The sequence below is a fragment of the Ursus maritimus genome, unplaced genomic scaffold (genome assembly GCF_017311325.1).
Source record: "Ursus maritimus isolate PB19 unplaced genomic scaffold, ASM1731132v1 scaffold_1, whole genome shotgun sequence".
Lineage (NCBI taxonomy): Eukaryota > Metazoa > Chordata > Mammalia > Carnivora > Ursidae > Ursus > Ursus maritimus.
Genome location: NW_024423343.1, coordinates 3,277,069 through 3,304,008, shown reverse-complemented (window position 1 = coordinate 3,304,008; position 26,940 = coordinate 3,277,069). Strand labels below are relative to the sequence as shown.

General features: G+C 48.4%; 1 protein-coding gene across 3 annotated transcripts in view; it reads left to right on the top strand.

The window, feature by feature from the left end:
• The window catches only part of SCLY (selenocysteine lyase), a 36,843-nt gene extending 10,164 nt beyond the window's left edge, over positions 1 to 26,679 (top strand). For all 3 annotated transcript variants that reach the window (XM_040638651.1, XM_040638646.1, XM_008690281.2), the window contains exons 4-12: positions 1,321 to 1,501; positions 8,903 to 9,030; positions 9,443 to 9,607; positions 10,493 to 10,599; positions 19,241 to 19,277; positions 22,044 to 22,127; positions 22,634 to 22,736; positions 23,863 to 23,938; positions 25,580 to 26,679. In XM_040638651.1, coding sequence (XP_040494585.1) covers positions 1,321 to 1,501; positions 8,903 to 9,030; positions 9,443 to 9,607; positions 10,493 to 10,599; positions 19,241 to 19,277; positions 22,044 to 22,127; positions 22,634 to 22,736; positions 23,863 to 23,938; positions 25,580 to 25,733 — 1,035 coding nt within the window. In that variant the 3' untranslated portion in view covers positions 25,734 to 26,679. The remainder of the gene's footprint in view (positions 1 to 1,320; positions 1,502 to 8,902; positions 9,031 to 9,442; positions 9,608 to 10,492; positions 10,600 to 19,240; positions 19,278 to 22,043; positions 22,128 to 22,633; positions 22,737 to 23,862; positions 23,939 to 25,579) is intronic.
• Positions 26,680 to 26,940: the final 261 nt, after the last annotated feature.

Below are 26,940 nucleotides of genomic sequence, written 5' to 3'. Positions count from 1 at the left end.
CTTAAGTCCTCTGCGCACAGGATGGCAGCACGTGCGCACCTCAGCACAGCGCAAGTGCCGCCCCCCACCAGTTGGGGTACCTCCAGATGCTCCAAGGGATTGGGTCTTTACTGAGAAAAAGTTCCTTCAGCTCTACTAATGTGAAGGTCGAAAAGACAGTGTTGTTTAGAGGTGCTTGCATAGGAAGTCAGAGTATCCAGAAAAGAGGGAAAGGATGACTGTACAAATCAGGCTGGTAGTCGGCTCCTGGGGGTGGGGAGGGGACAGTGATTGAGGGGGCCTGGGGGCTTCTGCGTGGGGCAGTGTCCACCGTCTTGGTCAGGTGACAGTCACTCAGTACTCACCGCCATACTTCCCTGTTAGACTTACGCCTGTATTTTATTCACTTTTCTGTATATATGTTGTAATTTAAAATAAGAGAAAAGTGTTGTGTTTTGTTTTGTTTTAAGTCTTCTCCTACTGTGAGTCCTTTAGTTATCCACTCTGGCTACAGGAAACCAATATTGTCAGCTTCCTGGTGTCTCCCAGAGAGTCCATGCATTAAAAGCAAGTAACTACGTAGATTTATGTATTCTTATCTCCTTCCCTGCTTACCCTTTCAAGGGTATTTTTGCATATATAAGCAAATGTGTATTTCTCCTTTTTTATACAAATCGGGTAGAATACTGTATATAATGTCTGCTACCTTTTTTTTATTATTACTTAGCAAGTATATTTGTATTTGAGATCTTTCGGTCTCTGCACATAAACCATTTCCTTGGTGTTTATACCTCGGTGTCCGTTGAACAGTGTTGTATGATTTATTTAACAAGTCCCCTCAATGGTAGACATCGAAGGGCTCTCTGAGGTTGAGCTGTTACGAACAGTGAGCTACACCTCATAAGCGACCTTTCTGTACGTCATTTTGCTTCCATGCAAGTGTAGTGATAGGATCGAGTCCAAGACACCGACGCGCTGGGTCACAGGGCTTATTTGATAGATATGACAAATGGTTCTTAATATGCCAGATTATACTCCCATCAGTAGTGGGTACAGGGACAAAATATTCTTTTTCAATAGACTTATAAAATTTAAAAAATTATAACATTGTTTAATAAGACAGGCATTAATTGACTGGAAATGAATTCTGACACTTTTGAAACATTGAAACCCCAAATCTTTGTTGTTGTGCATTCAGATGTGCAGCTCGGAAGCTGGATGTCTTTGAGACCATTCTTTCCTTTTTAAATGTTAGCCACAAGGAAAAGGAAGTCCAAGAAAGTGCCACTGTCGCTCTCCCCTTAGCGCAAGTCTCGTAAGTGCTCTTTCTGCTCTCTGCAGTCAAACAACTTAGTAATCCACTCCGCGGTGAAACATTTCCACCAAACCCGCCCCTCCAAGGGGAGCCCGGCCGAGCTGAGCAGCCCGCTGGACGGGGCCGCGCCCCACCTGGTCACCTGCACCGTGGAACACGACTCCATCCGTCTGCCCCTGGAGCACCTGGTGCAAGAGCAGGCGGCCGGTGAGTGACCAGCTTGGCGGATCCCGCAGGGCGGCTCTGCTTACTGCTGCTCACTGATTCTCGGGGGGTGGGGGGGCGCCCCAGAGCTGGTGAATCATTTACCCTCCGCACGCAGCCTCCCTGGCCCTACACAGGTGCAAAGGTTGCACAGCCTGTCCCCACATGGCAGCCAGTAAATGCTGCCAGATTGTCCCTTAGGAAAAAGATGGGCATCAACGTGTAGATCCAGTCTAGTCCAGACACTTCGGATTCTTGTGTGTAATAAATATAAACATATTGAAATGGTACACAGTGCTCTTCACTTGGGTTTTAATGATTAGAACTTGGCTTCCACTTCCTCTGGTAAGAAGAACAAGGGTGAAATAGACATCAGCTTCAGGGCGTAAACACCAGAATAATTGCGCTTTTGCTGGACGACTCCATCTCAACACAGGGGAGGGAGGCTTGGCCGGCAGTGGCAGCGGCTCTGAACTTTCACTTTTCCCGTGCTATGAAGTCTCAAGACACAGACACAGAGCCCTTTTCTCCCCCAAGACAGCTGAGGTGAATGCTTTCCTTTAAACAGAGTGACTTTCCTCTCAGCCTCTCTAATCTGCCTGGAAACCTAAAGGTGAATCGAGGGAAAGTATTTTTATCATAAAGGTAAAGGACTGTACCATAGCGTTCCACTTGACTAGGAAGGAAGCTTCCTATGGATTTTCCTGTTTGACTACAAGAGTTTTTCTCTTTCTGGTCTTACCTAGATGCACTACTTTCACTAAAAAAAAAGAGATGAAGTCTGACTTTATTTCAGCTCTTTTTCCTTTTAATCTCTGGTACCTTTTTTTTTTTTCCTCTTTCTTACTTTTCTGTACTTACAGGGAAGGGCAACACATTATTCTTAGTTGCTGTTGCGTTTGACCTCCTGCTTAAATTACACAGATTTGGGGGCACCTGGGTGGCTCAGTCGGATAAGCGTCTGCCTTTGGCTCAGGTCATGATCCCAGGGTCCCGGGATTGAGCCCCACATCAGGCTCCCCACTCAGCGGGGAGTCTGCTTCTCCCCCTCCTGTTCAGTGGTTCTTCGTTTATTCACCAAGTTGTGCAGCCATCACCATAATCAGTTATAGAACCTCTCGTCACCCCCAAAACCCTGTACCCATCCACTGTAATTCTCCATTTGCCTCACCCCCAGACAACCACTAATCCATGTCCTGTCTCTAAAGATTGCCCTATTTCATAGGACTTTTGTATGAATGGAATCATAGAATATGTGGTCTTTTTGACTGATTTCTTTCAGTTAGCATGTTTTCAAGGTTCATTCATGATGTACCAGTACCTAATTTCTTTTTGTGGATTTATAATATTCCGTTTTATGTGAATTCCAGTTTATATAAATAATACATTATTTATCCGTTCATCTGCTGATGAACATTTGATGATCATTTGGCATTACGAATAATGCTGTCGTGAACCTTTGTGTGCAAGTTCTTGTGTGGACGTATGTTTTCATTTCTCTTGGGCTTGTATACCTAGGAGAGGAATAGCTGGGTCACATAGTGACTCTGTGTCTAACCTTTGGAGGTGACCTTTGCATTCTGGAGTAGCTGCACCCTTTTGTGTTTCGGCCAGCAGGGCACGAGGGTTCCTGTTTCTCTGCATCCTCCACATCATTTGCGATTGTCTGTATCTTTTATCATAGCTGTGCAGGGGGCTGTGCAGCGGTATCTCATGGTTTTGATTTGCCTTTCCCTGATGGCTGATGATGTTGAGCGTCCTTTCATGCGCTTAATAAAAAGAAGAGTATTCCTTTTTTTTTTTAATTATTTTATTTATTTGAGAGAGAGAGTGCGCATGAGCAGGGGGAGGGGCAGAGGGAGAGGGAGAAGCAGGCTCCCCGCTGCGCAGGGAGCCCGACGCTGGGCTCCGTCCCAGGACCCCGGTATCATGACCTGACCCAAAGGCAGACGCTTCACCGACTGAGCCACCCGGGTGCCCCAAGTCGAGGAATCCTGGCCAGAGCAGCCTTTCCTTTGCTTTCCTTTGAGTCTTGTAGTGGATACATGAGTCCTGCCCTTCTCTTTCTGGCCCCTACCCTGTCGCTGGAGCCCGTCCAGGCCTGCCAGTCCTCTCTTGGGCACGTGGTGCTCTTTCTCAGTCATAGCCAGTGCTTTGGCCACCCACCTGCAGGGTATGTAGTGGGGGAGCGAGGTCGTCACACCCAGCCCTGCCTGCTTCAGCAGGCTGCCCTCTTCACGCTGTGCACTCTGCACTTGGGTGACCACTAGATCCTTTCATAGTTTTCGCCTATTACTGTTCTGAGTGTTTATTTCCTATTCTTATTAATCTGATGCCATCATCCTTCTATATTCTAGGAATTCCTCGTCCACAGGTGATACCCCTAATTTAGAAAATATCTGTTCTCTCATCTTGGACCTTGAACGGAGAGTGGATGCATTTGTCTTATACCATTTTGGGTGGTTTTTTTTTTTTTTTTTTAAGATTTTATTTATTTATTTGACAGAGAGAGACAGCCAGCGAGAGAGGGAACACTAGCAGGGGGGAGTGGGAGAGGGAGAAGCAGGCTCCCAGCAGAGGCGCCTGATGTGGGGCTCGATCCCATAAAGCCGGGATCACGCCCTGAGGCAAAGGCAGACGCTTAACGACTGAGCTACCCAGGCGCCCCTGTCTTATACCATTTTGAACCAAAATCTTGATTCAGTCACCTTTGCTTATTAATCATCTGCGGTAAGGAGATTATAAGAGCTTGGAGCAGTGCCTAGAACCTAGTAAGTGACTAATGAACGTTTGCTCTGTGTCGAGTGACTGAAGGTTAGGTACTTGGTACATTAAGATGCTCTCATGAGGATGGTGGAGTAGGAAGATGCTAGGCTCACCTCGTCCTGTGGATATACCTAGATAGCGTCCACATCAGTGTAAAGAACCCCAGAAATGACCTGAAGACTGGCAGAACAAATTCTCCACAGCTAAACATAGAGAAGACGCCACATCAAAGAGGGTGGGAAGGGCAGAGATGTGGTTGGAAGCCAGATGGACCTGTGGGACTGTACGGGGGGGAGGGACACCATGGCCTCAGAGAAGGGAGAGGAGCAGACCCCATCCAGGAACCCCAGGTATGAAGTACCTGCACTGGGAAGGTGGATCTCCATAACATTGGCTTTGAAAACCAGAGGGGCCTAACTTCGTGAGTTCTTACAGTCAGTGGGGCTTAATACCTAGAACTTCAAAAATCAACAGGCTTGGCTCTGGAAGACCAGGGAGACCAAGAGGAAACTGAGGCGCCACCCTAACAGAGACAGTACAACTAACAGCCCCATGGAGATACAGCATAGTGACAGCAGCTTGATAAACTCCTTGGGTGTATGGGAAGGAGGTTTATTTACTAATCTCAGAGTGTTTGCTGGAGGGGCAGGGTGTCTTTTGGTAAACTTCTCCAAGAACAAAGGAGCTGGTGGGTGCCATTTCCCTCCTCCACCTCCCAGCCAGATACATGGACACCTGTGGGAACCAGTGTAGTGCAACACTCTCCACCTGGCTTGGTAACAGTGTGCCCCACGAGTGGACCCACACCCTCCATCCTGGCCCGGGTAGTTTTCCCAGGCAGCAGCAGGTCTCTTCCTGCAGGGGACTGGTGTGGACCTTGCTGGCACTGCATATCCCACCCCCACGTTTTCCTGCAGACCCACCCAACAACAACACAGTGACCAAACCCTGCCTACAACAGGCAAAGACAGCCATTGCAGACAATTGGACTGAAGGCAAATGCCACAATAGTAGGGTGCACATAGGAAACACCCCTGAAGCTCTAGGTTCTAGTGAACGGGGAACACCACACAGCAGGGCACACTATAGGACCTCTCCTTCAGAAGGCCACTACTTTTAAGAGCAGGAGATAGAGCTGACTTTCCTAACACGTGGAAAGAGACAGAATTAGACAAAATCAGAAGACAGAAGAATATGTCCCAAATGAAAGAACAGGACAAAATCACAGCAAGAGAGCTAAATGAAATGGAGATGAATAATACACCTGATAGAGAATTTAAAGTAATGGTCATTTAGTATTCACTGGACTTGAGAAGAAAGTGGAGGACCTCAGGGAAACCCTCAAAGAGATAGAAAACATTAAGAAGAACCAAGAAGAGATGAAAAACTCAATAACTTAAATTAAAAACGCACTAGAGGAAATAAATAGCAGACTAGGGGAAGCAAAAGAATGGAACTAGCGACCTGGAGGACAGAGTAATGGAAAGCAATCAAACAACATAAGAGAGAAAAATGAATAATAAAAAATGAAAATAGATTAAGGGAACTCAGCGACACCATCAAGAGTAATAACATTGGTGTCATAGGGATCCCAGAAGAACAACAGAGAGAAAAGGGGCAGAAAATGTATTTAAAGAAATAATAGCTGAAAACTTTCTGAATCTGGGAAAGGAAGCAGAAATCCAGATCCAGGAGACACTGACAGCTCCCACCAAATCAACCCAAGGAGGTCTAAACCAAGATACATAGTAATTAAAATGGCAAAAAGTTTGGGCACCTGAGTGGCTCAGCTGGTTGAGTGTCTGCCTTTGGGTCAGGTCATGGTCTCAGGGTCCTGGGATCAAGCCCTGCAAGTGGGCTCCCTGCTCAGTGGGGAGCCTGCTTCTACCTCTCCCTCTGCCCCACCCCTGCCACTCGTCCTCTCTCTCTTGCTCCACATTCTATCAAATAAATAAAATCGTTTTAAAAAATAAATAAAATGGCAAAAAGTAGTGGTAAAAAGGGAACGGTAAAAGCAGCAAGAGAAAACAATTACATACCAGGGAAACCCCATCATGGTATGAGCTGATTTTTCAGCAGAAATATGCAGGCCAGAATGGAGTGGTGTGATACATACAAAGTGCTGAAAGAAAAAAAACCTGCAGTCAAGAATACTCTATCCAGCAAGCCTATCCTTCAGAATAAAAAGAGAAATAAACAGACAAACAAAAGTTAAAAGAATTCACTACCATCAAACCGGTCCTACAAGAAATGTTAAAGGGGACTCTTTTTGTAGAAATAAAAGACCATAAATAGGAATAAGAAAAGTAAGCACAAAAGCAGTAAAATTAAGTATATCTATAAAAATCAGTCAAGGGATTCACAAAATGAAAGGGTGTAAAGTATGACACCACATACCTAAAAACTGTGGGGCAGAGGAGGAAGAATTTAGTGATTTTAGAACAGGTGCAGCCATCAACTCAATACAAACTGCTATTATGCATGTTATATTTAAACCTAATGGTAACCACAAATTAAAAACCAGTAATAGGTATGCAAAAAATAAAGAGTACTGAAAGTCCTAGCCACAGCAACCAGACAAAAAGAAATAAAAGTCATCCAAATTGGTAAGGAAGAAGTAAAACTTCACTATTTGCAGTAAACATGATACTCTATATAGAAAACACTAACAGCTCCACCAAAAAACTGCTAGGACTGATAAACGAATTCAGTAAAGTCACAGAATACAAAATCAATATACAGAAACCCATAGCATTTGTATACACTAATAATGAAGCAGGAAGAGAAATTAAGAAAACAGTCTCATTTACAGCTGCACCAAAACCAGTAAGATACCTAGGAATAAACCTGACCGAAGAGGTGAAAGACCCATACTCTGAAAACTATAAAGTTGATGAAAGAAATCGAAGAGGACACAAATGGAAAGACATTCCACACTCATGAATTGGGAAAACAAATATTGTTAAAATGTCCATACTACGCAAACCAATCTACAGATTTAATGCAATCTCTATCAAAATACCAACAGCATTTTTCACAGAACTAGAACAAACAATCCTAAAATTTGTATGGAATCACAAAAGACCCCAAATGACCAAAAGAATCTTGAAAAAGAAGACAAAACTGGAGGTATCACAATCCCAGATTTCAAGATATACTACAAAGCTGAAGTAATCAAAACAATATGGCAGTGGCACAAAAATACACACATAGATCACTGGAACAGAACAGAAAACCCAGAAATAAACCCACATTTATGTGGTCAATTAATCTTTGACAAAGCAAGAAAGAATATGCAATGGAGAAAAGGACAGTCTCGTCAACAAATGATGTTGGGAAAATTGGACAGCTACATGCAAAACAATGACACTGGACCACTTTCTTATACCATGTGCAAAAATAAACTCAAAATGGATTAAAGACCTAAATGTGAGACCCAAAACCACAAAAATTCTAGAAGAGAGAGCAATCCATAATTTCTTTGACATCAGCATAGCAACTTCTTTCAAAGTATGTCTCCTTAGGCAAGAGAAACAAAAGCAAAAATAAGCTGTTGGGACTACATCAAAATAAGCTTTTGCACAGCGAAGGAAACAATCAACAACACAAAAAAACAACCTACTGTATGGGAGGAAATATTTGCAAATGACATCTGATAAAGGGTTAATATCCAAAATATAAAAAGAACTACAACTCAACACCATAAAATCAAATAATCCAATTAAAAAGTGAACAGACATTTCTCCAAAGAAGACATCCAGTTGGCCAACAGACACATGAAAAGATGCTCAACGTCACTCATCAGGGAAATTCAAATCAAAACTATAATGATATATCACCTCACACCTATCAGAATAGCTAAAATCAAAAACACAAGAAACAACAAGTGTTGGCAAGGATGTGGAGAAAAAGGAACCCTTGTGCATTGTTGGTGGGAAAGCAAACTAGTGCAGCCACTTTGGAAAACAGTATGGAGGGTCCTCAAAAAATTAAAAGTAGAATTACCATATGATCCAGTAATCACACTACTGGGTATTTACCCAAAGAATACGAAAACACTAATTTGAGAAGATATATGCACCCCTATGTTAATTGCAGCATTGTTTACAATAGTAAAGACATGGAAGCAACCCGAGTGCCCACTGATAGATGGAAGAAGATGTGAGATATATATCACAGGTGGGTGGGGGGGATGGGGGAAATAGGTGATGGGCGTTAAGAGTACATTTACCATGATGAGCAGTGAGTAATGGATAGAAGTGTTGAATCACTATATTGTAGACCCAAAACTCATATAACACCATATGTTAATTATGCTGGAATTAAAATAGAATGTTTTTTAAATAGATGCCCTCATGAACCAAGAGTGCATTACCTCCTTGTGGGCCCTTCAGCAGCAGAATGGAGAGTGTTCCACAGAACAAACTCAGCACCTGAAGCTGCGTTAAAGGAGCATTCACGTTGGCTATATCCGTGTGCTGTGGTGATGGGCGGCTTATATTCCTTATAGTTTTCTGAACTTTTACAATAAATTGCTTTTTTAATGTGGAAAATACTTTTGTTAAGCTGTATCTTAATGAACTTTCAAAAGAGGTTGTTTTATAAGATTAACCTTGGTACGTGTGTTTTTCCCCTCAGCGGTCACCTTTGTGCCAGTATCCAAGGTGAATGGGCAGGTGGAGGTCGAGGATATCCTGGCAGCTGTCCGCCCGGCCACGTGCCTGGTGACTATCATGCTGGCCAATAACGAGACTGGTGTCATCATGGTGAGTTATTTATCCCTTAAGAAGATCTAGTGAGGAATGAAGGGGGCCCAGACTCTACTTGGTATTCTCACGCATCCCACCTGGGGCCTCTTCTTTTCCTTCTTCTTCATCATCTTCATCATCTTCATTGTCTCTGTCGTCTTCATCTTCATCATCTTCGTCTTTGTTGTTGTCTTCATCATCTTCCTTCCTTCTTCCTTCCTTTCTCCTTCTTCTTCCCTTCATCCTCCCTCTTATTTCCTCCCTCCTTCCACCCCCTCCTCCCTCCTCCTCCCTCCTCCCTCCTCCTCCCTCCTTCCTCCTCCTCCTCCCTCTTCCTTCTCCTCTCCTCATTAATGACTCCTTATTTCTTTCATTCAGTTTTCATGAAATCAAAGCAACATACTCAACTGTTGATTTTTCCCTACTTCAGCCCATCTCTGATATCAGTCAGCGAATCAAAGCCCTGAACCAGAAGCGGGCAGCTTCCAGGCTGCCGGTCATTCTGCTGCACACAGATGCGGCACAGGCCCTGGGGAAACGGCGTGTGGATGTGGAGGACCTGGGCGTGGACTTCCTGACCATTGTGGGGCACAAGGTACATTCACGGAGGCCTCCTTCCCTCCATGACCTTGAGGCTCACCTTAGAGCAGAGCCCACAGCACCACTGATCATCCATTTGTTGACCAGTGCAAACGCGGGGCACAGTGGCATGACTTGCAGTCCCCACCCTCACGAGCTGAAGAAGGAGAAAGTAGCAGTACCCTAACCTGGGACAGGACAGGGGTGCCCAGGCAGGGCTGTGGGAGGGCATGGAGACAAGGCAGGTGGCTTTAGCCAGATATTGAATGTTCTCTGCAGTGGGCAGAGAGCGCCTGTAGACCCCTCATCAGCCCACCAATAGGCCCCCACCCCAAGGACGGAAGATGTGAGATTCAAGATGCTTTCTCCAACTTGATTTGAAGTGCAGCTCCTGAATGCAAAGGTCAGTTTTTAGCAGCTCTCACCTTAAATAGTGAAGACACTTCTGAGACTTTGCTCATCTTTCTGGCAGCTAACTAGAACCCGAAATATTTGTAGTCCTCTATGTTGAAGCATGGTGCTCAGCTAGTTTCCAAAGGAGTGTGTGCTGACCTGACACTGTGGCACTTAATGATTTTTGGAGAATGTCAGTTTGAAAACATGGAGTCATACCCAGGAAAAGCCCTTGGCAATCTCTAGTTCCAGCCCCTCTCCTTTTACAAATTCTGTTCTGTGTTAGCAGTTAAGCTCTGCTGCCGCCAGGCTAAGAACAAGAGTCCAGGCTCTGCCCTGCACCCGCAAGGCTTTTGTGACTCTGACATGTCCAGAGTGGTGATGGGTGGCACAGCTGTGGGGCTCATACAGTAGAGTATTTCTCTGTGTGCCTCTAAGCACTCAGCATGCACACAGAGTAGGAACTCAGAAGGTTCTTGTTGAATAAATGACTGACTTTTCCTTTCAGTTCTATGGTCCCAGGATTGGAGCACTTTACGTCCGAGGGCTCGGTGAACTTACCCCTCTGTACCCTATGCTGTTTGGAGGTGGACAAGAACGGAATTTCAGGCCAGGGTAAGATGGAAAGTTAACGAAGTCTCTGACCTGCTGGCCATCCTGTTGTTCTGTAGGGCAGTAACTTTTCTTTGTCCTGGAAGAACTGTAATAGCACATTCTATGTCACTACTGAGTCAGAATTTGCTCCACTGATGGATTCTGTAGATTCACACGTCTTTAGTCTCTATGGGGATGATTAAGCTGGAGCCCTCCAGACTGAGATGTGCTGCTGTTTTCATGATGGTGGGATGAGCAGAGTTGCACATAAGCACCTGGCTTCCTTTCTGGTAGCTCCTGTGTCCCTGTGCTATAAGCTGATACTGTAACCAGGGAATGAAGTGGTACTAGGGTGACATCTTCTATCAGAAATTCTAACAAGAAGGAGAAACAGGAACAACATGGTGGTGTGTTCCCTGGGTTTTCTTTCGCCTCCTTTATCCCTGACTTAGAGCTGAAGTAGCCTGTAACTCAGAAACACTAATGACGGCAGAAAAAAACGTCCATCCACAGCCAACTCTCTCTAGACAGTGGACCAGGAACAGGACAGCCTAGCAAGACAGAGAACTTTCAGACAATACCCACTTTACTCTCACCAATCACCACATGGTAAACTGCTGCCATCCCCGCCCATGCCAGCAAAGGCAGAATAGGGAGCCCAGACTTCCACCTGCACAGCCTGTGACAGGATGTTCCCATACCCACACCAGGTGTGTCAGAGAGGTCCTAGGAGGGAGCCAGGACTTTCACCCCTGGCAGCCAGTTATGAGGTACCCTCACCGTAGTGTCAGTGGAGACCACAAGGGCTTCCACGCACAGCCTTCCTGACACGGTGTGTCCTCCCCTTGTGTGTTGACACAAGCTGAGAAGGGAACCTAGATTCCTACCTCCACCTGGCAGCAGTGAGCTGGCATACTCCTTCCCCTGCCACAGCAGTGTCAGAAGAAGCCAGCTAAAACAGAAAGGTTAAGTAACATCCAGACTCTCATAACATAATATGAAAATGTCCAGGTTTCAATTGAAAACCATGCATCATATCAAGAACAAAAAAGATCTTAAATTGAATTAAAAAAAAAAAAGAGAATAGATTCTAGTCCTGACACTGAGATGACAAAGATGTCAGAATTATCTGACAAAGATTTTAAGGCAGACACAAGAAAAATGCTTCAGCGAGCAATTATGAACACTTGAAACAAATGAAAGTGTCAACAAGGACAAAGAAGATATAAAGAAGAACTAAGTGGAAATTTTAGAACTAAAAACTACAGCAACCAAAGCCCAACCAAGCTCAGAGGATGAGTTCACGAGCAGAAAAGGGCAACAGAGGAAAGAACCCATGAACTGAAAGAGAACAATAGAATTACCCAATCTAAACAAAAGGGAGACTCTAGATGGGAAAAAAATTGAACCACCCCTCAGAGACCTTGTGGGACTACAGCAGATCTAACAATCATTTCATTGACATCCTAGGAAGCAAGGAAAAAGAGTAGGATGAAAAAGAACTTGAAGAAATAATGGGTGAAACCTTCCCAAATTTGGCAAGAGACATAAACGTACAGATTCAAGAAGCTGAACAAACCCCAAGCAGGATAAACCAAAAGAAATCCATGCCAAGGCCCATAGTTAACTTCTGAAAATGAAAGGCAAAGAAAAAATCTTGGAAGCTGCCAGAGGGGAAAAAATGACACCTTTCCTATGGTGTAAAAATAATTCAAATGGTAGTGTATTTCTCATCAGAAACCATGGAGGCCAGAAAGAAGTGATGAAGTATTAGCAAGTGTTGAAAGCATTGTTAAGCAGAAATATCCTTCAGGAATAAAGGAAAATCAAGACATTCTCAAATAAAGGAAAACTAACAGAATTTGTCACCAAAAGACCTATGCTAAAAATGACTAAAAGAAGTTCTTTAAACAGAAAGGAAACAGTAAAAAAAATGGAACCTTTTTTTTTTTTTAAAGGAACATCAGAAGAAAGAAAGAGAGCAGGGTAAGCAAAGTATGGGTAAATAAAACAAGCTTTTCTCTTCAGTTTCCTAAATTATGTTTGATGGCTTAAGCAAAAATTATAACACTGTCTGGTGTGGCTCCAAATATATGTGGAAGAAAAATTTAAGGTAATTATAAATGGAGGAGACTAAAAGTATGTAAAAAGAGATAAGGTTTCTGTTCACTTGAACTTCTGAAAAATGTTCAGGTAACCCACAGAGAGGTAGGAAGAAGAAAACAGAGAAAAGAAAAACAGAACAAACAGGAAAAAAAGTTTTTTAATGGAATTAGACCTAAGCCCTAACATTAATTACATTAAATGCAAATGGCCTAAATATAGCAATTAAAAGAGATTGGTAGAGTGAATTTTTTTAAAAAATTGACCCAACTGGGGTGCTTACATGGCTCATTCAGTTAAGTGTCTGACCCTTGATTTCAGCTCAGGTCGTGGTCTCATGGGTCGTGAGATTGAGCCCTATGTCAGGCTCCATGCTCAGCAGGAGTCTGCTTAAGATTCTCTCCCTCTGCTCCCCCTTCAGTTGTGCTCGTGTGTGCATGCTCTTGTTCTCTCTAAATAAATCTTAAAAAAAAAAAAAAAATTGACCCAACTGCAGTTGACCCTTGAACAACGTAGGGGTTAGTGGTGCCAATCCCCTGCACAGTTGAAAATCTGCATGTAACTTTTAACTCCGTAAAACTTAACTGCTAGTAGCCCACTGTTGATTGGAAGCCTTACTGGTAACATAAGCAATCAGTTAACACATATTCTGTATGTTATATGTACTATATTCTCACAATAAAGCATGCTAGTAAAAAGAAAATGTTAAAACAATTATAAGGAGGAGAAAATACATTTATAGTGGTGTGGAAAAACCTGCATGAAAGTGGACCCATGTAGTTCAAACCTGTGTTGTTCAAGGATCAACTATATGTGGTACCTACAAGAAACTCATCTCAAATATATTGATAGAGGGAGGTTGAAAATTAAAAATGGAAAAATAGGTATCATATAAACATTAATCAAAGGAAAGCAGGAATGGCTATATATTAGATAAAGGAGACTCCAGAGCAGAGAAAATTTACCAGAGACACAAAGGGGACATTATATAATGATAAGAGTCAGTCCACCAAGAAGTCCTAGCAATCCTAAATGGTGATGGAGTACACAACAGAGCTGCAGAGTATGTGAGGCAAAAACATATTGAACTGAAAAGAGAAACAGAGAAATCCACAATTACAGATGGAGACTTCAGTACCCTTCCCTCAACAATGGGCACGACAACTAGATAAAAATCAGCCAGGGTATGGAAGGACTCGGTAACAGCCAGCAACCAACAGGACCTAATTGAAGTGTTTAGAGCATTTCACCCAACAACAGCAAGATACGTACAGAATATACACTAAGGTGGACCGTTTCCTGTGTCATTAAACGAACCTCAGTACATTTGAAGAACTGAAATCATACAGAGTGTTTTCTCATCACAGTGGAATCAAAGCGGAAATCAGTAACTAGAAGGTAAAAGGAAAATCTCAAAACACTTAGAAACAAACAGCACACTTCTCTATAAGCCGTGGGTCAAACAGGAAGGCTCAAAAGAATTATGGGCGCCTGGGTAGCGCAGTCGTTAAAAGCGTCTGCCTTCGGCTCAGGGCGTGATCCTGGCGTTCCGGGATCGAGTCCCACATCGGGCTCCTCGGCTGGGAGCCTGCTTCTTCCTCTCCTGCTCCCCCTGCTTGTGTTCCCTCTCTCGCTGGCTGTCTCTCTGTCACATAAATAAATAAAAAAATCTAAAAAAAAAAAAAAAAAGAATTAAATACATTAAAATGAATGAAAATGAAAATACACCTTATCAAAATTCGTGAGACAGCTAAAGCACAGCTGAGAGGGAAATTTATAGCACTGAATGTATATGTTAAAAAAGATGGCGACTCTTGGGGCACCTGGGTCGCTCATCAGTTAAGCATCTGACTCTTGATTTCAGCCCCGGTCATGATCTCAGGGTCATGAAGTCAAGCCCCATGTTGGGCTCTAAGCTCAGTGGGGAGTCTGCTTGAGATTCTCTCTCTCCCTCTCGCTTTGCCCCTTCCCCGCTCATGAGTGCTTCCTCAATAAATAACTAAATAAATCTTAATTTAAAAAAAAGATGGTGGGGCGCCTGGGTGGCGCAGTCGTTAAGCGTCTGCCTTCGGCTCAGGGCGTGATCCCGGCGTTCTGGGATCGAGTCCCGCATCAGGCTTCTCCGCTGGGAGCCTGCTTCTTCCTCTCCCACTCGCCTGCTTGTGTTCCCTCTCTCGCTGGCTGTCTCTCTGTCACATAAATATAAATAAATAAATAAATAAATAAATAAATAAATAAAAGATGGTGACTCTGACGTCAATAAGCTTTCACCTGAAGAACTTAGAAAAAGTAGAGCAGAATAACCCCAAAGCAAACATAAGGAAATACTAAAGATAAGAACAGAAATTAGTGAAATTGGAAACAAAAATAATTTTTAAAAGATTTTATTTATTTGTTTTTAGTGAGAGAGAGCGAGAGCAGGGGAGGGGCAGAGGGAGAGGGAGAGAGAAAATCTCCACTTAGTGCAGAGCCCCTTGCAAGGCTTGATCCCAGGACCCTGAGATCATGACCTGAGGCGAAATCAAAAGGCAGACACTGAACCGATTGAGCCACTCAGGCTCCCTGAAAACGAAATTAATTTTTAAAAAATAATTGAAACAAAGAAATAGCCTTTTAAAAATATTAATAAAACTGACAAATCTCTCACTATATTGTATATCTGAAACTAATATAACACTGTATGTTAAGTATACTGGAATTAAAAGAAAAACTTAATAAATAAAAAAAACAAAAACCTGACAAGCTTGTAGTAAGACTGACCGAAAAGGGAAAGAAGAAACAAATTGCCAGTATCAAATTTGACAATTCAGATGAAGTGGAATACTTCATCAAAAACCAGATGGCCACAGCTCACCTCATAGGAGACTTGATCATTTAAATAGCTTTATAACCATTATGAAAAGGAAATTAATTTTGTAATTTTAAAACTCCCCAAAAAGAAATCTCCAGGCCCAGGTAGTTTCACAGGAAAATTCTACCAAACATTTAAAGAATTAACACCATTTCTATGCAGTCTCTTCCAGAAAAATAGGAGGAGGGAACATTTCCCCGGTTCGTTTTATGAATTTATACCAAAACCAGACAAAGATGGTACAAAAAAATAAAACTATGGACCAGATATCCCTCATGAATTTAGATGCAGACGTCTTTAACAAAATATTAGCAAATGGAATTCAGCAGTATATAAAAATAATATATACACCTTGGCAGAGTTTGTTCCAAGGAGGCAAGGCTGTTTCAGTATTCCAGAGTCAATCAAAGTAATCTGCATATTAAAGAAGAAAAATTGGGGTGCCTGGGTGGCTCAGTCAGTTGAGCATCTGACTCTTGATCTCGGGATCATGAGTTCAGGCCCCATGCTGGGCTCCACACTGGGCATGAAGCTTACTTAAAAAGAAGAAAAATAACATAATTTAATGCAGAAAAAGCATTTAATAAAATTCAACATTCATTAAAAACTCTTACAATATGACTAGAGAGAACTTCTTCAGCTTGAAAAGAGCATTTACAACAAAATCCAGAGCCAACATCACACTCAGCAGCGAAGGCCTGAATGTTTCACCCCTATGACCAGAACAGTTTGGGAATGTCCACTCACTTCTTTCTCAGCAGTGCTGGAAGTTCTAGTCAGTTCAGAAGGCGAGAAAAGGAAATATAAGGAATACCGATCACCACACATGATGGTCTCTGTAGAAAACCCCAGGGAACGGATAGGAAAACTCCTAGGGCTGATGAGTGAGTTCAGCAAGATCACAGGTTACAAGATAAGCATACAAAGATTGATTGTATTTCTGTATATTGGTAACGAACGTAAGAACAACAAAATTAAAAACACAGTACTATTTATAATCACTCAGAAATACTCAGATATAGGACTTGTACGCTGACAGCTCCTGGTGTGGCTAAAAGAAAGCAAAGATCCAAATACGTGGGGAGACATACATGTTCATGGATCAGAAGACTCCATACAGTAAAGGTCAATTCTATCCAAACTGATAAATCCGTTTAGCCCAGTTTCTGTCAAAGCCCAGCAAGTAGACCAATGGAACAGAATACGTGCAACCGGAAATGTGCCCAAATGATTTTTGATGAAGATACAAAAGTAATTTGGTGGAGGAAAGACCCTCTTTAGCAATTAGACATCCTTCCCCAGAAGACAAACCTCTACCTAATTCTCACACCTTATAAAATATTAACTCAGGAAACAGGATGGACACTTCTAGGGGAAAAATAGGACATCTTCAGGCTCAGGCCTCAGCAAAGAGATCTTAGACTTGATACCAAAAGCATCCATAAAAGGGAAAATTGATAATTGAACTTCATCAAAATTTAAACCTTTCACCCAGCAAAAGAACTTAAGAGGATGAAAAGACAAGCTGTACGTTGGAGAATATACCCTCGAAGGACTGGTCTCTGGAATACATACATAAAACTCACAATTCAACCCAAACCCCCAAACAATTCTGTCAGAAATGGGCAAAAGATACAGACATTTCACCAAATAAGCACATGAGAAGGTACTGAATATCTATAGCTGTTTGGGAAATGGAGATTAAAACCACAATGAGACATCGCACCTACCAGAACGGCTACAACAAGCTAGAGGCGGAAACGGGACAGCTTGGCGTTTTTCTAACTCCCTCCCTCCCTCCCTTCTTTCCTTCCTTTTTTTTTTTTTTTCAAGATTTTATTTATTCATTTCACAGAGAGAGTGCACCCCTGTACAAGCAGGGGGGGAGGGGCAGAGGAAGAGAGAGAAGCAGACTTCCTGTTGAGCAGGGAGCCTGATGTGGGCTCGATCCCAGGACCCTGGGATCATGACCTGAGCCAAGGCAGACGCTTAACCGACTGAGCCACCCAGGCGCCCCTTGGGACTTTCTTTTAAAACTAAATATGCACCCACCATACAACCTAGGAATTTCACTCCTGGACGTTTATCCCAGAGAAATGCAGACTTAGGTTCACACAGAAGCCTGTACACAAGCGTGTCTAGCAGCTTTATTTGCAATGGCCGCAAACTGCAGGGAGCCCAGATGTCCTTTAACGCGAGGCCGGCTTCACGAGCCGCGGCACATCTGTGTGCGGACAGTACGGTACGATGGGATTGACTGTTGATACAACAGCCTGGAAGCAGTGTCCAGAGAATTATGATGAATGAAACAAGCCAGTCCCCCCCAATTATAACTATGATTCGGATTATAGAACTTTCTTGAAATGACAGAATTAGAGACGGAGAACAGATTAGCAGTTGCCCGGGGCTAGGGAAGGGGTGGGGCGGAAGGGACGTGGGTCTGGTTGTAACAGGCCAGCAGGAGGGACCTTCGTGGTGGTGGAAATGTTCTGTATGTTACCCATATCCTGGTTGTGATCTTGTACCATAGCGTTACTGGGAAGAAGCTGAGTAACAGGTACACAGAATGTCTGTATTATTTCTTATCACCATATATGAATCTACATTACCTTTAAAACAAAGTTTAAAAAAAAAAAAGAGGTAGATCATAGGTGTTCGGGAAGCCCTAACAGGGTAGCTCAGTATGGGGACTGGGGGTGGGAAGCAGGGTTTGCATGAGTCCAGATGGGGGCAGAGGAGGCTGACCGGATGCTGGTGGGTGAGGGGGGCGGGACAGGCTCCAGGTCCTACACAGGGTCCCGGCTCTTGCACCTGGGCAGCCCCTCCAGGCACTCGCAGGTAGTACACCTTGAGAGATGCTCTTGGTCCAGCCGTGCTGTCCCACAGATGAGGGGGAGAGGCCCGAAGAGGGGATGGCTTTAGGATCCCACAGTGGTCGAGGAGTCCGCATGTAGGTCAAGCTAAGGCCCTTGCTCTTCCCAGCCCACCCCCAGGTGTCAGAGCCCGTCTCCGGGAACTGAAGTGACCAATGAACGTGTCAAAGGGAGATCAGCAGGCTCGCATTACCTGTAACGCCCTGTGCCTCCTGTTCGCTTATCTTGTTATCTGCTGGTCAGCAAGTAGCAGCCAGCTCCCAAGGTTTAAGAAAACTTCAGCCAAAACAAAATTCAGAAAATTATTACGTTAGTGATTTATTTTGTTTTTGCTGAAAATAGAGTGAAGAGTTCTGTTCTCAGCTCATTGGATCTGAGAGAGAGCCTCTGGTCTTCAGGGTCCCCCTGCCCCTCTGCTGCACACACGGTCTCTAGTGACCAACGGCTCATCCCACGTGTCAGTCGAGAGGCTGCCGCTGAGCTGTCAGCTGAAGGGAACAGCGCGGAGCTGAGGTCTTTGGACCCCCACCTGGGGGGCCCCGGGCTCTGCAGCTGGAGTAGGAGTTTCTCCTGCATAGGAAAAGGGTCCAGACAGAATTGTCCCTGTGGACACCCAGCATATGTTGCCCGGGGCGGGCCGTGTGGACACAAGTGGACCAGGAAGCTTGGCACGGAGGGTTTGGGGGCAGCAGTGCCATGGGGGCAAGCACATGGCCCGTGTTCAGGAAGACGTGGGTGTGATGTTTTCAGTTGAACTCATGACTTTCACAGACGGGAGTCCGTCCTGGGACGTTGGTTCATTACTTGGCATGATTGAATCCCTTGTCTCTCCCAGGACAGAGAACACGCCGATGATCGCCGGCCTCGGGAAGGTAAGCCTCGGTGAGCTCGGGCCGATGGAACGGGTGCTTTGTCTCGCGTGTAGGAAGACCTGAGTCTTCCTCCAGCAGAGTCTCCTTTACTCCCCCATGCCTGCCCAGCGCACAGCACTCCCGATGCCGGACGTGCGTGTAGGGGGGAGGTTTCCACCCAGAGCAGGTCTGTGACACCAGCTGGGTGTCCTGCCATTGAACTGGATTCTGACACTGGCTACCTGGAGGCTGCGTCAGACCCCACACAGGGCGCAGGCCCACAGGACTGCCGCAGCCAGCACCCCTTCAGACACCAGGTGTAAGTCCCAGGGTCACCTATGTTTCTGACTGGCCAGCTGTCCATCGGAGGGCCCCGTGACCCCCTCCTGAGGTTCAGTTAGTTTGCCAGTACAGCTCACAGAACTTTCGGAAATACTTGGCTACTAGATGACTGGTTTACTGTGAAAGTATATACTAGAGGAAACAGATGAACATCTGGACCGGGGGCAGGGGGTGGGGGGCGCCACCCTCCCAGCACCCGCATGTGTTCGGGCAACCTGGAAGTGCTCCAGACCCATGCTATTGGGACTTTTTTGGGGATTTGATCTAACAATAAGTCCATTTTTAGCCCCTCTCTCCTCTCCGAGAATGGAGGTGGGGGATGTAAATTCCAAGCTTCTACTCGTGACTTTCAGTGGCCAGCCCCATCCAGGAGCCCACCCAGAGTCACGTATTAGAACAAAAGACACTCCTATCTCCCCGGAAATTCCAAGGGATTTAGGAACTCAGTGTCAGGAACCAAAGTCCAAATATTAGAACAAGAGCGGCTCCTGGTGTTCCTGTCACTTAGGAAATTACCGGGCTTTCAGGAGCTCAGTGCTGGGACCGGGGCAGAGACCTGTGTACTTTCTATCATCTTACAGTCCATTCCCCCAGCAGCTTTACCAGGTATCCGGGGCCTTGGGGAGATCATGTTCATGAGCCCAAAATATGCACTGAGGTCAGAAAAAGCCTCACATTGTATTCCTCACCCCAGAGGTGTACTTTTTGAGATCTGTAGAGTGATCGATTGCATTTGTTTAGCCCTGACACGAAAAGCTCTTTTCAAGCCTCTGCTAACTTAAGAAATACAGAGCCGTCTTTACAGCAGAGACCCACAGGCCCATGGGTGGCTTGTTCCCTGGGGCCGTCTCCACCCCCCAAGCCCTGGCTGTCCCACCTACAAGACACAGCTTCCCAAAGCGATTGCTCGTGATGGCAGCCCCCCGGCTCGCTGGCCCCTCAGCTCCAGCCTGCAGCTGCACCTCGCCCGGGTTCTCTGACCCTCCCTGACCCCCCCACTGCCCTCGGTGCATGCAGTCTGGCCTTTCACACACCCAGCTTCACGAGGCCCCGCTTCCCCAGAGCTACGTCCCCAGCTAAGTCCAGGTGTCTTCCCGGCTTCCCACCGCCCCTTTCCCTGTGCGCCTCCTGTAGTCGTCCCCCCTGCCTGTCCTCCTCTTCCTCTCCACTAGAATGTTTCAGCCTCCACAGCCCTGCAACCTCCTCCCCTCCCTCCCTTCCCGACACCCAGTCTCGCTCCTTCCTCTGCTTCCCCGGAACTTGCAGAGGAGGCCCGGCCCTGTACTCCGCTGCTGGCAAGCCTCTCTCCGGCTCGTTTCCCATCCGCCCTGGCCAGGCCTTTGCCTCCTCACCTGCTGGTGGGCCTCCCAGCACCATCCCAGCCTCCTCTGCACAGCGGCTCCCTCGTAGCACTCCTCCTGTCCTGCAGCTCCACCAGCAGCAACCTGTGCTCAGGGCTTTGAACTTGGCCTCTCGGGGCAGGTCCCGACCTTTCTCCTGCAAGACCCAGGTCCCCACCTGCTTACTTGACATTCCCTCTGGCCCCACGTGTGTGTCTCTCCTCCCTGGTTCCCCTCTCTCCCCATAGTGCCTCCCGCCATCCGGGACCTCACTTCTGAAGTCTAGGTGGTTCCTTGGTCCCACCGGGTCCTGTTCCCTGCACTGGTGGGCAGCTAGTCAGTCCTATCTGTCCTATCTCCACAGTGTATCAAGGTCTGCATCTTGTGTGTCTCCGTGGCTGCGGACTCTGGAGCAGGTCATCCCCATCTGTAGTCTAGACGCCTGCCCTGGTCCTTTCCATCCCCTGTGCAGCATCCAGATCCAGAATGATGGTTACACATGCAAGTCAGGGCATCTCACCTCTTTCTCAAAACCTACGTGCAGTTGTGCTGTTGCACTTGTGTCCTGACCCCACCTGTCATGGGGCACCGGGGCCCTGTCCCCCTCGGTCACCCCGTCCCAGGAGCGTGCTTGCCCCTCCTCTGCCATGGCCATGAACACTCTAGCCCCGTGCGCTGTCACCTTCACACCTCGTGCCCTGCGCACCCGTCGGAGTGCTCTCCCCAGTTGCTATGATGCTGTTCCCTCTTCCCTTCGGTGCTTGGTCTCGGGAATGGTTGTGCCTCGAGAATTGGGAATGGTTGTGCCTTGAAAATTGGGAGTGCTCTTCGCTCTTTCTGGCGGTATCTCTGTTGCCTGGAGGTATCAGGAAGCGCCTGATAAAGTAAATTCCTGTTGAACAAGCGAGGATAACTCTTATCATGGCCCCTGTCTCACTTTGCACGCCGTAAATGTTGTCTGTTCCTGATGTTCCCGGAAAAGAGCAGCTGGAGGAAATGTCACTTCTCTATCAGGAAATCTCACCTCCGCTCTTGAAGACTGCTTTAGTCTCCCTCTTTTATGACAATTGAACGCGCTTTCTTGCGTTGCCATCCCTGCCCCCAGGCCGCCGAGCTGGTGACCAGGAACTGTGAGGCTTACGAGGCCCACATGCGAGATGTTCGTGACTACCTGGAGGAGCGGCTGGCGGTGAGCCTGGGGTCCGCGGAGGGTGGGGGGCAGGGGCTGGAGTCCGCGGGGGCCTCAGCCTTCCTCCGAGGAGCTGAGGGTCGGGGTGGGAGCCGCCCCAGGCAACAGGCAGGACAAGGATGGGGGTTGTTTGGAATTCGGTGCAGGGAGTCAGGGCAGAGGCTAGAGGACGGAAGCCTGAGTCAGGAGACCCCCCAAGTTGGGCTCTAGACCAAGGGGCTGATCTTCATAAAGTCGTGGTAGAAACGCACAGAGCTAGTGTGTTTGGTGGTTCTACGGAGGAGAGTCACACGTATTCAGAATTTTTTCTCCTGGCTAACTTTGCTTCCCGGAAAGTCAGTCCCGTAACTATTATAGGTAGATGCTTATTGACGAACTAATTACTTTATGTGTCAAGGTTGAGATTTTGTTTTCCAGAAAAGGCTCGAGGTCAAACAGTGGGGCGGGGGGGGGGGGGGGCGCTGTGTGCTTTAAAACTATCTCTGAATACTTCATTGACTTTTCAGGCTGAATTTGATAAGCAGAGAATCCATCTGAACAGCCAGTTTCCAGGGACCGAACGACTCCCCAACACATGCAACTTTTCCATCCGGGGACCCCAGCTCCAAGGTGAGGAGCTCTCCTGGCCTCCGTGTGGGGCAGGGGGCGCCAGAGGGAGCAGAGCGGCCCCTAGGGACGAGGCGAGGCTGGGCTCCTCGCCCTAGAGCAGGGGGCGCGGTCTGCCTGCCCCAAGCTGAGAGGGAAGGAGATGAGCTTGACCAAATTTCGGGCTAGCTCATCCATTTCCGTCAGCAGGTTTGACAAAATATTTTATGAGGATAAGGGAAAGGAGAGGCAGTCAACTTTAAAATTCGGCTCAGAGTCAGGATGAAGTGCACATGCGTGGGACTCATTGTTCCTGCGATAACTGCCTCGCGTTTTCCCGGCTGGAAACCGTCAGGATTACCGGAATCCAGAAGATAAAATGTGGCTCACCCAGGGCCCTGGGGCGCATCCAGGGCATTGACCAAGAGGAGATTCTGTGCCCCGGCATGAGGGAGGCACGTCCGCAGGGCAGTTTGGGGCTTCTCAGGGAGGAGGGGGTTCCCTCTGTCTCGCAGGGTGGCGCAGGCCACGCTGCGTGTCTGCACCACGTACAGTCCCTGGGCAGCCGTCACTGTGCCCGGGGACGGGACCCCGCGCTGGGATGCAGTCTTGCTGTTGGCCGCCGCTCCGGCTCTCCTTGCTGCTTGGGGGAGAGCTCCTCGGTCCTCTTCCCCGTTTTTGTGGGGACACATGTGTTGTATTCAGTGAGGCCTGTGTCCACTTAAATGAGACAGATTCTGTTAAGAAGTCAGTGGATCTGTAACTTTAATCTCTGTGCTTGCGTTTAATCAAGACAGCTCCCAAGTGTCCCCACCTTTAGAAAACACAGATGTCAGTTTCAATGTTATTAGTGGGACAACAAAGTATGAAGTAAGGCCGCTGATGAGAGTTCTGGGGGTATCCCTTGGCAGCTGACCGCAAATAACGTGTTCGAGGCCAGTTTTAGGGGCAGAATCGTGTCTGGGAGGGACCATCTTGTCTGGACCCTGCTGCACTGTCACCTGGGATGAGAGGGGCCTGTGCCCTGGGACCCCCCCCCCCACCAAGGTGGCACGAGGGAGCCTCCAAACTTGCAGCGGGAAGAGGAGGGCGGACAGGTGGAGCCCCACCTGCTCTCTCCGCCTCACAGCCGCGTGCCCTGTCTCTGCAGGCCGCGCGGTGCTGGCCCAGTGCAGGACGCTGCTGGCCAGCGTGGGGGCTGCGTGCCACTCGGACCACGTGGATCGGTAAGTGCTCCACATGCTGGGCTGTGGTACCCAGGGCACGACCGGTGGGCAGCCAGAGCAAGCCACTGGACTGGGGGCTTCCGGGCTGCGCAGCCAATAGGGACACAAACGGTGACCAGACGTCACAGGGCTGAGAGGAGGAGGGGAAGCTGCAGCCTAAAGGAGGATCGGCTGGGTGGGGCAGGGCAGGCTGCAGGAGCTCCCTTTGTCCTTATAAAGTGAGGGGCTTCGGAAGGGCTGTGACAGGCTAGGTTGGTTCCAGGGGGATTGCAGGAGAGCAGGCCCATTGAGTGGCCATGGCCAAGGCCGGAGGGGAGCATGTGGGGCCCAGGCATCCCAGATGGTGCCCAACCCTGGTGGAAGAAGAGCAGGGCTTCGGTTTCCTGCTCGCCATGAGCTGGGGAGCCTGCAGAGGGGGGTGTGGTGTCGGGTGGGGCAGCAGGGGCCCCAGAAAGAGCCGAGCCGTGGTCAGCAGCGGGCTGCTCGGGAGTCTGAGCACCTCGGGCCAGGGGGCTCCTGAGGGCTGAGGGCTGGGTGGGGACGACAGGGCGCAGAGCTGTGCCAGGGAGGGCTGCGCGAGGGTGGGTGAGGCCAGGAGTCGGCGTGTGGCAGCCGTGTGGCTATCGGGGGCCGTGAGGTGGGGCCAGTCTGGACTGCAGAAAGAGGGCCACCGCTCACAGAGTGCTCCCCACAGGCCTCCGGAAAGCATCTGAGTGGCCCATTCCCAGATGGGGAAGCTGAGGCAGGTGCAGTCTGCAGTCTCACCAGCCACAAGATGAGGGCGAGAGGAGGAGGGGCATGAGGAGGGGCTGGCGACACAGCTGGGAGGGGGCAGGTGTCCAGTGAGGCCCCTGCGAGGGTGGGAGGGGAAGAGGATAGAGGCAGACGCTCACAGCTCTTGTGGGAAGCGGGGGTGCCCCTCTGGGGGTGTTCCCCTGGAATAGGCAGTGAGGCCACCCACCCAGGGGACCAAGAGCTGCGGGCCCTGTCCCCTCTCCACCTGCACTGCAGGGGTCTCTGGCATGGACCCTCAGGAACCACGGTGATGAAAGTCACCCCTCCCACCTAGCCCTGTGCACTGGGAGCGGGGAGCGTTCATGCTGACGGCTTTTAGGAGCTCTGTAATGTGACAGCGACCTTTGCTGTGCTGTTCCAGCCCCAGGGCCTGGGTATGTGGACGGCCCGCAGGCCCTTGAACTGCACACCTTCTGGGGGTGGGAGGGCTCCAGAGCTGCCCCCCCCAGTGGTTTCACAGCCCCCAAACACTGGTGGGGCCCTGAGGTGCGCAGAGCCCGGCGCCAGGCGCGCCTCGCCCCCCATCGCCTCTGAGACCTGTCCCACTCCTCGGGGGTCGGAAGCCCTGGAAGGGGGCTCTCAGGCTTGCCAGACACAGCACTCCCTGGGGCAGAGGGGCCGTGCCGGGCAAGACCGTAGTACCTTCCGTGCAGGAGTCCGAGCACAAGACAGTGGACCCGGAGGACGGGGGCCTAGAGATGTTGGTAGAGAGGGGAGATGGGCTGCGCAGCCGTAACCTGGGGTGCTGGTGGAGAGCAGGAGGGGCAGGTCCCTGCCCTGTGCCCCGGGGAGCACAGCCTCTCCCCTCCGACAGCTGATGCAGGCTCTCGCCGCCCCCCTCCCCAGGCCATCTCCGGTGCTGCTGAGCTGTGGCATTCCCTTCGATGTGGCCAGGAACGCGCTCCGGCTCAGCGTGGGCCGCAGCACCACCAGGGCCGAGGTGGACCTCGTCGTGCAGGACCTGAAGCAGGCTGTGGCCCGGCTGGAGGGACAGGCCTAGCGCCCGGGGCGCCTCATAGGAAGCCCTTCCGAGGGCCGTGCCACGATGGCTCTCCTCCTGATTTGTCCCAGAGTATCCGGTGCGGTGACTGGGCGGTGGGTGCGTGCGCACATGCTCCAGGCCCCCTCCCCCATCCTCGGGTCAGTGGAGAGCTGGTCTGTCGGGCAGGCAGACCCCACAGGTGCTTCTAGGCCCGGGACACAAACACCTGTGTAGGACTGTCCCCACCGCCCGCTGGCACAGGCTGAAGTGGAAACGTTCTGGCTGTGTCAGTGCTCCCCTCTGGGAAGCGGGGTGAGCCTGTTTTCATCCGGAAGATAAAATCCAAGTATTTATAAACCGTTGTCAGTTGCTACGATGAACATAGGAAACCTGATTTTTGCTGCAATCTTGGCCTCCCCTGCCTGTTGGCACCGAGGTCCGTCTGCCCGTGTGTTCCCTGACCTTGCTCTCCGCCCTTCCCAAGCCCTTCCTTGGCAGAGGGGCCTCCGAGGTCAGGCCCCGCTCCCTGCTCCGTGTCGCTCCACTTCCCCTCCCCACCTGACCTCCTCACGAAACCTGTCCCTCCCTCAGCCTGCCGGCCACCCAGAGCCACCAGGCCCCGGCCGCCTTGTCATTTCCTCAGGGTTCCAGCTCAGACGTGAGGGTCACAGGGTGGCCGGGCTCATGTGACACCGGGTCGCTCCTGCGGTGGGAAACCAGTTGGTCCCTAGCTCTGCCGGCATCAGGATGTTATTCACAGACGGATTCTTCTGTCTTTACCGATGCTCTGCGGCGTCCTGCTTGGGTGGCACGACTGACGGAGATACTAGTATCCCATGGAAGTGACGTCCTAATGGAGCGACACTCTTAACACACGGTTTTAAGGTGCAAAGAACTACATGATGGCATTGAGGAAGCCACTGTCACAAATTACGTGAACTAATAAAATATTCCAGTGCTGGTATTAGCGTTTATGGTTTCTCTAGTGGGTGCTTCTCTGGGGGTCAGTGATGTGTCTCAGCCGGCCGCAGAGTGGCGTTGGGGGGTTGTGTAGTGACCCCAGTTTATCGCTGTACGATTAGGCTTCAGCCAAACAAATTCAGCTTGAGATTGTGTCTCTGTGGGTCCCTAGAAAGTGGGTCACTAAAGTCAGCGTCCTCCTGCCTCCAAGTAGAGGCCACGCTGATCCCGGTTGGCCCAGGAAAAAGCCACGGGTGTCCAGCCC